The 13,935-nt window shown below is 36.4% G+C and overlaps 1 protein-coding gene across 1 annotated transcript in view; it reads right to left on the reverse strand.

Moving 5' to 3' along the window:
* Lrp1b (LDL receptor related protein 1B) overlaps positions 1-13,935 on the reverse strand; it is a 1,719,438-nt gene that overhangs the window by 28,110 nt on the left and 1,677,393 nt on the right. The window contains exon 86 of the mRNA XM_052181021.1: positions 5,737-5,841. Within this exon, the coding sequence (XP_052036981.1) occupies positions 5,737-5,841 (105 nt within the window). The remainder of the gene's footprint in view (positions 1-5,736; positions 5,842-13,935) is intronic.

Below are 13,935 nucleotides of genomic sequence, written 5' to 3' on the forward strand. Positions count from 1 at the left end.
AATGACATGCTAACAAGACTTAACATGTTGACTTGGATCAGTATGGCATGAAGAATTAATTAGATAAAATAGCCAAGTAATAATTGTTTTATTGAACCTCTTGAATGAATACAGTGAGGCACAGCATGCAGCTAATTGTCCATGACTTATGTGTGCACAGCTATGTACATGTGGGATGGCAGTGGAGCAAAGGAAACTGAAGAGAACCAGACACGCAGTTAATTGTGGATGACAGAAAGAACTCTAGGTATTGCTATAGAATAATAATATTGATGGAGGTCCATGCGACATACAAAATCTGGATCTCATGTAAGTGGGACTCTAAACCTATGAGAAATTGTTAGACTTGGGAAGGCATGAACTAGTTGCTATTGAGTTTTATTATTTTTCATTATGGCTGAAGAGATAGCTCACTAGTTAAGAGCAGTGCACGCACTTCCTGAGCACCAGAGATTGATTTTACACAACGGCTCAAAACCATCTTTAACTCCAGTTGCAGGGAATCCACCAACCCTTTCTGGCCTCTGTGAGTACCAGTCATGTATGTGGCACACAGATATACATGCAATCAAAACTAACATCTACATGAAATAAAATAATAAAAATTTAAATATATTTTTCTTAATATTTTAGTATAGTAATAAGAGCTGAATAATATTGTCAAAATAAACAGAATAGAGAATTTTAAAATATAGTTTTAACAGTTTTCAATTGAATACTTGAAAACTTTCTCCAAGTAAATGTAAAAACATACTATGTTTTATTCCTTTGCTTTTCTTTGTGATTTTCTTTTTGTTGCACACAAAGTAAAAAATGAAAATGGCCATCTAGAGACAAAAGTGAAGGCTTTCAACCAACAAATCTATTCCCTAAATTGAAGGATATAGCAGTAAAATTTCTAGGTAGAAAGACTGAGCTGTCACCTTCATAATATCTGAATACTTTATTGACTTTCCAACTGTGTGTATTTGTCTCATACAATTCAGGTAGTTTTTCTCTCCATGAGGAAAGGAAAAATAATATACCATTGAAACTAAAGCAACCACCAGGCTGAGGAACTTGTAGCAGATTTTATTTCCTATAAAGGTTTTAGATGAAATGGTATATATTATATTTTCAATAGAAATACTGATGACTGCTTTGAGAGATCAAGATAAAATACTCGTCTTAAACGTCTTCCCATATAAGATTTGGTTGCTAGAAAGATGCTGTGGGAACTGTGTAGTCCTTTCCCTAGATTGCTTTGTATTGCATACTACCATCGGTAACATTAAGTTTTATTTACATTTTGCTACATATTATAACTATAGAAATTGTAAATATGCTATAGATACCTTAGGCTTTGTTTGCTTGCTTGTTTGTTTGTATGTTTGGGATTTTTTTGTTGCTTTTGGGGGGGGTTGTTTTGTTTTTGTTGTTGCATTTTTGTTTTGCTTTATTTTCATATACCCTGAACTTCCTTCTTAGGAGCCATGAACATGAGAGCAAACCTGATCTTCTTTTTCTACCTTTGTAGATAATAAAATTGGGGCTTCAAACTTCCTGTAGCCAGGCAAGATTTGAGTGGAGGAATAACACCAACCGACCCTTCAAACTTTTGATCAAAAATTTGCCCCATCTACATGAAATGCAGATACAAAGATGGATTGGAGACCAAGGGAATGGGCAATCAATAATTGGCCCAACTTGAGACCCATCCCAAGGGCAAGCACCAATCCCTGACATAAGACACAACAAATGACTCTTTGTTATGCTTGTAGACAGGAACCTAGCATAACTCTTCTCTGAGAGACTCCATTCAGTAGTTGATTGAAATAGTAGCAGAAACCCACCTGCAAACACTGGACAGTGCTCTGGGAGTCTTATGGAGGAGTTGGGAGAAGGATTGAAGGCCCCGGGGAGAGGATAGTAACTCCCCAGGAAGACCAACATAGTTAACTAACCTGGACCCTTGGGGCTCTCAGAGACTGAGCCACCAACCAAAGACCATATACACAGGCTGGAACTACTCCCCACATATGTAGCAGACATACAGCCAAGTCTTCATGTGTGGTCCCAGAAACTAGAGCTAAGACTTTCCTTAGAGCTGTTGCCTATCCATAGAATCTGTTCCCTACAGGGCTATCTTGTCTGACTTCCATGAGAAATCATACACCTAGTCCTGCAGAGACTTGATATTCCAGGGTGGGGAATCCTTAGAGGGCCTTCTTATTCTCAAGGAGAACAGGAGGGAAGATGGGGAATTGGAGGAGGAACAGTGTAAAGGGGCCTGGGAATAGGAAGGGGCAGTATTTTTTGATGTAAAGTGAATAAATAAATTATTAAAATAAGAAACTTTATTCTTCAATAAGAACACTCTTAATGGCTAAGTCTTTATTATTGTAGAAATATGTTTCTCTGTTCTTTTTTTTTTCCTTTATTGAACTCTTAACTAAAGTTCATAGATTTTTGTGGATGCTGTCTGCATAGGGGCTTATACATCTTCCTAAGAACAAACACCTTGTCTGTTATAGAGAGACACATTTAATCTCACCTCTCTGGAACTGAAACTACTGGAAATCTCTTCCTCTTCACTTCACAGGAAACAATTCCTTGATACATTTCTCCAGGTTATATTTCTTCTCAATTAATCCTCAAAGCACTAAACATTCCTCATACAGTGTTTTCAGCATCCCTGCCCAGTGGCCTTCTGCCCTCAGTAACTTGAACTGTTGCTTCTACATCAATTGTACTTTGAGCATGCTACTCTTCCCTAGATTTTTTCAGCCATTCTTCATGTTTAAAGCTCCTATAATTTTTGTTTGAAAATATTAACATCTGAAAGGCCTTTGACACTCCTTCTTGGAATCATGAATAATTCCTTATTCAGTTGTTTTTCATACTTTAATCACAGTTTTATTATAACAACACATTATTTTATATTTTATTAAAAGACATTCTTCTAGTCAAAATGAATTTAAGTGTCTGAGCATTATATATTGGAATGATTAAAGTTCAGAGGAAGTGACATCACATAATTCCATAATTAGGCACAGATTGTTAAACTTGTGTGACCACATTATATCATCCTGAAAAGGGCATAGCAGCTAGACAACAGCATATGAATGTGCATAAAATATGGAGATTATATAATGTATTTCCCAGTCAGGTTTCATGGTCATGAAGCTATCTAAGTTGACAAATGCCTTACTCATTGTCTATTTATATTTGTTTAATGAATTACTGTGCAAACGAAAATAGGATTTCTCTATAATTTCATGACTTAACTCTTTGAAGTATATATAATATCTATCATATTTCTTCTGCATATAAAAAGTACTGAAAAAATAGAAAAATCCAAGGACAAACACAACTTCCATAAGGGCAAATAGGCATGGAGATACTGTTATTTAAAAATAAAAGGTAGTCCCTAAACTTCTGGAGTTAGCCTGTTTCCTTTTTGCTGAGCTTACCAGCTATCGTCATTATTAGACTCTGGTACTATTTGCTTAAAATTGAACATTACTCTGGAATGTTACAGTCATTTGGATTTCTTATTCTGGTGACACAGACATTTCTTGCACAGGAAGTCATCTAGATACCTGTTTGTGATGAGGAGTCAAATTAAATGTCCTATAGTTCACAAACTTTGCTCAGAAGCAATGAAACAGTAACAGGATAAACCAAGGCTACATTGTAGGGCAGAAATTACAAGGGTGGTAAAACTAAAAATGTCCTTCATTATCTTTGGGACAAGGATCATTTTGAACTCAGTCACTCTGAATACCAATGAGTCACCATTCTGTCTGTTCTTTCCCCCATATACACTCCCAGGAATAAGGATTATTTTTCCTTGGAAGTTGTACCAAAACTTTTATTGCAGAACCACTGATTTTTGACTTAACAAGGGCTACCTTTTTTTTCAGTGCCAACTTTAATCATTTTAAGTTTCTGCCTTATAATTCCAGAAGCTCATGATAACAAAATAGTCAAGTTTTGGTACAGAAATTCTGTAATTTTAAGATGATTGTGCTATGCAGATTCACTAGGCTAACCCCACCTTCAGTGAGGGTACTCCAAGGTACTAATCTGAGCTGCTTATTTTAACACTATTAAGAAAGACACCCACATATATGCCAACCCTAAAAGTTAAGTAGATATGGCAAAAATAACATCTACTGTGGTCAGTTCAGAGGAGACACAGGGATGGGAAAATAGGAGTTTACTTTCCATGGATATTCCATGGTCATCACAAACTGAATGAAGAATGGTCGATAATAAATTAAATTTCTTCCTTGGCATGTAATTATTTCTTTTCTTAGTAAATTCAACTGCCTCTGATGTAAATCTAAGAAAAAAATAGTTTACTATCCCATCAGATTTTGAAGTAGAAATGTCCAACTTGAAATCCACTGTTCCATATATAGTAGCGACAGACTGTAAACCTCTTGCTTCTGTCTTCCAGGTATTAAAATCTACCTTTCTAGCATATGTGTTTTTAGGAACCAAGATGAGTGGCTTTTCATCACCTGCTATATTTCTGCACACTCTAGCTGTCTGCAGTGTATACAGTTATCTATGAGCAAAGCATAGGTTAATTAAATGTGACAAAGATGAGCCCCAAGATTAAGTGTACACTGTGAAATGCATGTGGATGTTCATGATTTAAACCAATGAACTGTGGCCTGAAATGATGTCACAGGAAGCACAGCAGTAAGTGGAAGGTTAAACCTACTTGCATCTCGGCTCATTAAACGCAGTTAAAGTGCAAATCCCCTCATTCTGACAGTAGTGATCACAAGGGTTCTCTTTCTGGTCACAGCGCTGACTTTTAAACCCCACAGAGCATCTGCAGAATTCCAGTAAAATACAACTGAATATAGTCTGTCTTATTTGCCATATATGTTTAAATTTATGTTATACAATGATAGTAATATAAAATAAAAATGTTCTCAGAAATGCTTGTGTCCCTCAAAGACACACTGATCACATGTTCCTGTAACAAGTTGTAGAACAGGAAGCTCATAAGATTTATTTTGGGATATTATCCCCTTACACAGTTAAAATAAAACTCAATACACTGACCATGTCAGTGGGCCGGCTTTAGGTGGTCTGGTCTAGAAAATCAACAAACTGGGAAGAGGAAGATATCAAATTCCAGATTTTCTAATTGAGAATCTCTGCTTTCTCTGGGGGTATTGCAACCTGGCTACACATAATATACTCTCAAAGAGCCAAGGACTTAATTGGTTTATATTACATGATACTCTAAACCTGATAGAACATCAAATAACATCATATATTTGAAAACATGGTTCAAGTTATTTTGAGAAGAATACAGCTAAGGAATTGACACACAGACTAACACACACACGTGCACATGTACACACACACACACACAAACACACACATACACACACACACACACACACACAAACTCACACACAATGAACTGTACGTTTCATAAAGCTTAATAAGGTCAATAAAACCAGAGCAGTTTTTCAGCATTTCCAAGTTGAAAAACTGTGAATGTCTGAAATGTAGAGATGCTAAGAATAGAATAAGCTGTTCCTCATGAGATTTTTAAGGGCTGATGAAAAAGGAATTATGTAGATCATGAGCCAATGAGGGACAGTTGACCAGAGATGTGCATGACACACTCACTTAAGAGTATTGCCCTTCCACAAAAGGAAAACATTAGAATAGAGACGCTACCTACATGCAACCCTGTCTTAAATTGCATTAGTAGATACTCACACACACACAGGTATACTAGTGTCAGGGTCCAGCTGGCATGTGCCACCATTGTAACAGTAGCCATCACATAATTGACAGCTAGAGGCAATCTTCCCATTAGTACAGCTGCAGAAACAGAGGAAAAAGAGAAAACAGCTTTAACAGAATTATTGCTGTTGAAGACTGACACAAAACACCTGCAACCTAGAATGTGTGTCATTTGAGAATACTCTAGTCACTGTGTAAATCTACATTTTTCTAGAAAGCAGGTTGTGGGAAGAAAACTTATTTGTTAGAAAAATAACAGATTATTTGGGTATTTTGCTAATTTTAACCCTTTTTCTTGTTAAAAATTTAAAGCATCTAGATAAATGATTAGAAAATATTCTTATCTGTCACATACATGCTAGGAGGACTTTATGAATTTCTTTTTCAGTTAACTATGACTTGGTAACATCAGTATAAGTTATAAGCCACATGACAGAAATACTAAAACATTCTGTTCTCAATGACACAATTCCTAGAGACAAGTGTTAGGATTACAATTGTTTAAAATGTATATGTGTTTTTATATTGTAATGGATTATATATTTATATAAGTGTACATAAATTTATGATTTTGTGTGTATAGAAGCCACAGGACAGCACTGTGTTTAATCTTAAGGAATGTTATACACCTCTTTCAGCACAAGGATTCATTGTTCTGAAGGTTAAAAGTTATGCAGACTGGTTAGGTGATAATCTCAAGGGGATCATCTTGATTCTAATTCTAATGATTTGGGAAATGACAGGTATCCCTGTGGTCTTAGGGTTGGAATGATTGTTCACCAAATAAAGGTATTTGCCACCCAAGAAGATGACCTGCAATTTTCCCAAGTGGTCCTCTGGTGTCTGTGTTCATTCTGCTGTGTGATTCTATCCCACCCTTGAGCAGACAGGCATACAAATAAAGTAACTGGAAATAAATAAACTTAGTTTAAATGTTAACCACATATTAAACTCCATGTTAAGCCTGTTTTGTTTTGTTTCGTTTTGTTTTGAGTAAGGGTGACACTCCGTACCCCAAGTTGGCCTAGTGTTTCCTATTGAGTTTCCCTACATTACAAATTTAAGCTACTATGACTTCATAGTTTTTATTGCCAAAATAAAGCTAATCAGTGAAAATCTAAAACTAACAATATATAAGTAAAACAGGAGCAAGGAGATTGGTGTTCTTGAAAACGACAATTCAGAGCCTAATTATAATCACATTACAGGTTTGAGATGAGAATAAACACTATCTTCTTTCACAGAAAAAATGTACAAAGAAAACCATACTGTCTTTTGTTTTAAACAAACAACTATATTGTTCATGAAATGACACTGAAGAAAAGGGGGAAAAGTAGAACGATGTCCAAGGTCACTCAGGAAAATGATTTCCTTCCTGAAGAGTTGTGAAAAAGCTGTACACATGGTACTTAAAGTGTAGATTGTTATTTCATGCTGGTGTATGTCATCAACTGGTAACAAAATAAGTTGTTTCATAAGTCCAGACATGACCTCGGAAATGAAGCCATGCTGCAGTACCACTGACCATTTGTAACTTTCCATGGTAAATGACTTTTGCAGAATACCCGTTCCTAACTCTAGACATGACCTTGAAAGTGAATTCAGGCATCAGTATCATTAACAGGACATTTTAGATTCCTCACGGTATGGAACAATTGCATGACATTTCCTTTAGGACATTTTCTATTGACATTAAGGTTCCTGAAATTGATAGGTTAGCAACACTGGTGTTTCATAATTGCATTACTACATGCATGCTTATCTGTCTTGCTGGAGACTGTATGGCTGCTGGTAATCTACTCACTGAATATATTTTGTTCAGTGTTTGAATTGGAAGACAGGTCTAAAAACCCTATATTTCAAAAATAGCATTTCTTTTAATATCAAAATAATTAGATGTGGTGAATTACCTATATGTAAGGTTTAAAGTGGGACTGTATAAACCCAGAGCCCATCATGGGACAGATGAGGATGATCTCAAATTCTGATGTAATAGGGAGTATATATCCTCTACAGCTGATATGGACATTGTCTCTACAATACACACACTAAGTGAGTCAAATACACAGTCAACAAGTTTTCTGAAATGTTTTGTATTAATGCCACTCCTTTTTCTTTTTTCTTTTTTTTCTTTTCTATATTCTTTGTTTACATTCCAAATGCTTTCCTCTTTCCCAGTTCCCCCCTCCCCATATGTCCCATAAGTCCTCTTCTCTCCATCCATTCTCCAATCATACCCCTCCCTTTTCTCTGTCCTGGTACTCCCCTACAATGCTAGATGAAGCCTTTCCAGGATCAGGGCCCTCTTCTTCCTCCTTCATAGGAATCATTTGATATGCCAATTATCTCTTCAGTATTCAGAGCTTCTGGGATTATTAATACCCACTTATCAATGATTTCATTCCATGTTTATTCTGTTGTGATTTGGTTACCTCACTTAGGATGATATTTTCCAGTTCCAACCATTTGCCTACAAAATTCATGAATTCATTGTTTTTAATTGCTGAGTAGTATTCCATTGTGTAAATATACCACATTTTGTGTATCCATTCCTCCACTGAGGGACATCTGTGTTCTTTCCAGCTTCTGATTATTATAAAAAAGGCTGCTATGAACATAGTGGAGCATGTATCCTTATTGCATGCTGGGGAATCCTCTGGGTATGTGCCCAGGAGAGGTATAGCAGGGTCCTCCAGAAGTGTCATGTTCAGTTTTCTAATTTCCAGAGTGGTTGTACCATCTTACAATCCCTCCAGCAGTGGAGGAGTGTTCCTCTTTCTCCACATCCTTGCCAACACCTACTGTCTCCTGAGTTTTTAACCTTAGCCATTCTGACTGGTGTGAGGTGAAATCTCAGGGTTATTTTGATTTGCATTTCCCTAATGACTAATGATGTTGAGTATTTCTTAAGGTGCTTCTCAGGCATCCGATTTGCTTCAGGTGAAAATATTTTGTTTAGATCTGTACTGCATTTTTTAATAGGATTATTTGGTTCCCTGGGGTCTAACTTCTTGAGTTCTTTGCATATATTGAATATGAGCCCTCTGTCAGATGTAGTGTTGGTGAAGATCTTTTCCCAATTTGTTGGTTGCTGATTTGTCCTTTTGACAGTGTACTTTGCCTTATACAGAAACTTTGTAATTTTATGAGGTCCCATTTGTCAATTCTTGATCTTATACCATAAGCTATTGGTGTTCTGTTCAGGAACTTTTCCCCTCTGCCTATGTCCTCAAGGGTTTCTCCCAGTTTCTTTTCTATTAGTTTCAGTGTGTCTGGTTTTACGTGGAGGTCCTTGATCCACTTGGAGTTGAGCTTAGTACAAGGAGATAAGAATGGATCAATTCACAATCTTCTGCATGCTACCCTCCAGCTGAACCAGCACCATTTGTTGAAAAGGCTATTTTTTTCCACTGAATGTTTTCTGCTTCTTTGTCGAAGATCAAGTGACCATAGGTGTGTGGATTCATTTCTGGGTCTTCAATTCTATTCCATTGGTCCACCAAATAAGAAAATGTTACAGGTTCTAATTATATTAAAGGAATAATGTCAAAGAGGAAGTTAACTCATTATACATTGAAGAATTTTACCTAAAATAAGTATTGCTAAAAGGTATTATCTGAAAGATAAAACTTCAAATTAATTTTTAAAATTCCTTAGTTCAATAGCTATAAGAATTTTTTGCCATTTTTTCTATTAATGTTTTATTTGAATTTGCACTTTAAAATATAAGCTTGCAAATATTTTAAACGTGGAACAAAAAAAATGCAACTTAATACCTTTAGAAGAACATGATTTATTTTACTATATGTTATCTTCAATAAAGGTACATATAATATGAACAAGTTGACACACTATGGTTTAATAACTTAATGACTTCCAAAAATATGTTACTTTCAAGTTATCTAGTAAATACGAAGAATTTTTAGGAAAGTTACTATTAAAGAGATCATCTCTGAACCTGAACTGTTGATTTGAAGGTATAAGTTTCTTTTCAATGATATTATATTTATTTCCAAGAGAAAAAACAAAATATAGTGATAATACATATTAAAGAACATCTTCACAATTTTCATAATTTCGTTTATAGATTGAGAAGATAAACATTCGAATTTCAAATGTACATGATTATTTGAATTTTTCTCTAAAAGTGAACATATAACTTTTTTTTGTAATTTCTTTTCTTCTTTTTTTTAATCGATATAATTTTATTTACATTTCAAATGATTTCCCCTTTCCTAGCCACCCCCACTCCCAGAAAGTCCCGTAAGCCCCCTTCTCTCCCCCTGTCCTCCCACCCACCCCTTCCCACTTCCCCGTTCTGGTTTTGCTGAATACTGCTTCACTGAGTCTTTCCAGAACAAGGGGCCACTCTTCCTTTCTTCTTGTACCTCATTTGATGTGTAGATTATGTTTTGGGATTCCAGGTTTCTAGGTTAATATCCACTTATTAGTGAGTGTATACCATGATTCACCTTTTGAGTCTGGGTTAGCATTTGCCTAAGAATTTCATGAATTCATTGTTTCTAATGGCTGAATAGTACTCCATTGTGTAGATGTACCACATTTTTTGCATCCACTCTTCTGTTGAGGGATACCTGGGTTCTTTCCAGCATCTGGCAATTATAAATAGGGCTGCTATGAACATAGTAGAGCATGTATCCTTATTACATGGTGGGGAATCCTCTGGGTGTATGCCCAGGAGTGGTATAGCAGGATCTTCTGGAAGAGAGGTGCCCAGTTTTCTGAGGAACGGCCAGACTGCTCTTCCAGAGTGGTTGTACCAATTTGCAACCCCATCAGCAGTGGAGGAGTGTTCCTCTTTCTCCACACCCTCTCCAACACCTGCTGTCTCCTGAATTTTTAATCTTAGCCATTCTGACTGGTGTAAGGTGAAATCTCAGGGTTGTTTTGATTTGCATTTCCCTAATGACTAATGAAGTTGAGCATTTTTTAAGATGCTTCTCCGCCATCCGAAGTTCTTCAGGTGAGAATTCTTTGTTTAACTCTGTACCCCATTTTTTAATAGGGTTGTTCGGTTTTCTGGAGTCTAACTTCTTGAGTTCTTTATATATATTGGATATTAGCCCTCTATCTGATGTAGGATTTGTGAAGATCTTTTCCCAATTTGTTGGTTGCCGATTTGTCCTCTTGATGGTGTCCTTTGCCTTACAGAAACTTTGTAATTTTATAAGGTCCCATTTGTCAATTCTTGCTCTTAGAGCACATGCTATTGGTGTTCTGTTCAGAAACTTTCTCCCTGTACCGATGTCCTCAAGGGTCTTCCCCAGTTTCTTTTCTATTAGCTTCAGAGTGTCTGGCTTTATGTGGAGGTCCTTGATCCATTTGGATTTGAGCTTAGTACAAGGAGATAAGGATGGATCAATTCGCATTCTTCTGCATGCTGACCTCCAGTTGAACCAGCACCATTTGTTGAAAAGGCTATCTTTTTTCCATTGGAGGTTTTCAGCCCCTTTGTCGAGGATCAAGTGGCCATAGGTGTGTGGGCTCATTTCTGGATCTTCAATCCTGTTCCATTGATCCTCCTGCCTGTCACTGTACCAATACCATACAGTTTTTAACACTATTGCTCTGTAGTATTGCTTGAGGTCAGGGATACTGATTCCCCCAGACTTTCTTTTGTTGCTGAGAATAGCTTTAGCTATCCTAGGTTTTTTGTTATTCCAGATGAATTTGACAATTGTTCTTTCTAACTCCGTGAAGAATTGAGTTGGGATTTTGATGGGTATTGCATTGAATCTGTATAGTGCTTTAGGCAAAATGGCCATTTTAACTATATTGATTCTACCGATCCATGAGCATGGGAGGTTTTCCCATTTTTTGAGGTCTTCTTCCATTTCCTTCTTCAGAGTCTTAAAGTTCTTGTCATACAGATCTTTCACATGTTTGGTAAGAGTCACCCCAAGATACGTTATACTGTTTGTGGCTATTGTGAAGGGGGTCATTTCCCTAATTTCTTTCTCAGCTTGCTTATCCTTTGAGTATAGGAAGGCCACTGATTTGCTTGAGTTGATTTTATAACCTGCCACTTTGCTGAAGTTGTTTATCAGCTGTAGGAGTTCTCTAGTGGAGTTTTTTGGGTCACTTAGGTAGACTATCATGTTGTCTGCAAATAATGATAGTTTCACTTCTTCCTTTCCAATTTGTATCCCTTTGACCTCCTTATGTTGTCAAATTGCCCGAGCCAGTACCTCAAGTACAATATTGAAAAGATAAGGAGAAAGGGGGCAGCCCTGTCTAGTCCCTGATTTTAGTGGAATTGCTTCAAGTTTCTCTCCATTTAGTTTGATGCTGGCTACCGGTTTGCTGTATATTGCTTTTACTATGTTTAGGTATGGGCCTTGAATTCCTGTTCTTTCCAAGACTTTAAGCATGAAAGGATGCTGAATTTTGTCAAATGCTTTTTCAGCATCCGATGAAATGACCATGTGGTTTTTTTCTTTGAGTTTGTTTATGTAGTGGATTGCACATATAACTTTTTTATTTTTTATAATTTCTGTTTAGAATTTTTCACCTACAAAACATTCTGACATCAATACAAGTTCCACTGTAATCCTAAGATAAAAGACATCAGAAATCCCATTGCAGACTTTAGAGCAGTGAATATATTCCACTTTTCTCTACTCAACTGTCATATAAACCATTGATTAAAAAATTATTACCAGACATATAGTTATGAAGTATGTATCCATTGGTACAATTGTTTTCTAGTCTCATTTGTTCCTTAAACTGTATTTCCAGAACAATCATTTGAAATATAAGAATTCTACTAGCAGATGGCAATAGCCTTTTCCAATTATAAATATCTGGTGTGTTTTTTATTTTCCTTTATTGGGTAGTTTAAGGGAGGGGTCTTACATCCAGGCTTCTCTTTCTTACATGAAATTATTTATATGATGGGAACATGCTGGATGGTTCTATGAATAATTTCTGGGTAAACAGGGCCAGTGACTCAGTTCATAACCCTCATTCTCAGTGTAAGTGGAAAAGACTAATTGAAAGCATTATGTAGCCTGTTCTTATTAGAAACAGAGAAAAAGGGAAGGGCAAACCAGTGGAGTGGAATTGTTTTAAAAGATATATGTAGTTGATACTCATGAAGCCTCCAAATAATGAGGGAGACAGAGTCCCTATTAGCTATCATTTATCAGCAAACAAAGCTTTCAGAAATAACACTAGGTTAAATCTAATCGAGGTGATGGCCAAGGGGGTCCCATAGAAATCTTCAAACATTGTAGGCTGTGTTCAAGGCAATGAATGCTCACCACAAACAAATGTAGAGCAGCAACTCTACATTCCTGAAAATAACACCCATTAATTTCATCGAACATAGAATGGTTGATCTGGTGCCTACATAGAACTTCTATAGCTATATTCTTATGTTTATGGTATGGGAAAGTACACTGAAGGCTACCAAAAGATAAGCATAAATGTGAACATAGACACAAAACCACTCTTTTACAGCAGTACAAGGCTTGTGGGAGTAATAGGGCTCATGTCATGAGATGGTACCCTGTATTGTTGCATAGGTGAACAAGACCCAGTGACTAGCTCAGAAACCTAGGATAAAATAAACTACTCCTAATTGAATAAATGAATGAATGAATGAATAAATAAATAAATAAATAAATAAATAAATAAATAAAATTATAAGTGAGCTAGTTCTTGATGGCTTGCAAGGCTAAAGCAGGCAGATCTTTGTGAGTGACTTTCGGGGAGTGGGGGTCCAGAAAAGGGGAAATCATTTGAAATGTAAATAAATATATCAATAAATTAAAAAAAAGAAAAAAATAACAGCCTATTATTCAGAGCAATTTCCATGATAGCCAAGGCTACAGAGAAATCCTGTTTCTAAACAAATAAATATATAAAAATGTCAAAAAAATTACAAACAGTGATAAAAGATGACTCCTGAAGATGCTCTGCTTTCCTCATGGATCAGCACCTTACACAGAGAGAATCTTCCTCTTTCAGCACATGAGAACACATAAAGAGACCAACAGCTAGACATTATGAAAAGAATGAGACAGAGCTGCGAGTGTGACGTCTTCAGAAAATCTGTGCCCTCAGAGCTCAGAGAACCCTGTAGAGGAGTTAGGTAGAAATATTGTAAGAGACAAAGGGGACACCAGGAGAACAAGGCCCTCTAATTCA

Source organism: Apodemus sylvaticus, chromosome 5 (genome assembly GCF_947179515.1).
Source record: "Apodemus sylvaticus chromosome 5, mApoSyl1.1, whole genome shotgun sequence".
Lineage (NCBI taxonomy): Eukaryota > Metazoa > Chordata > Mammalia > Rodentia > Muridae > Apodemus > Apodemus sylvaticus.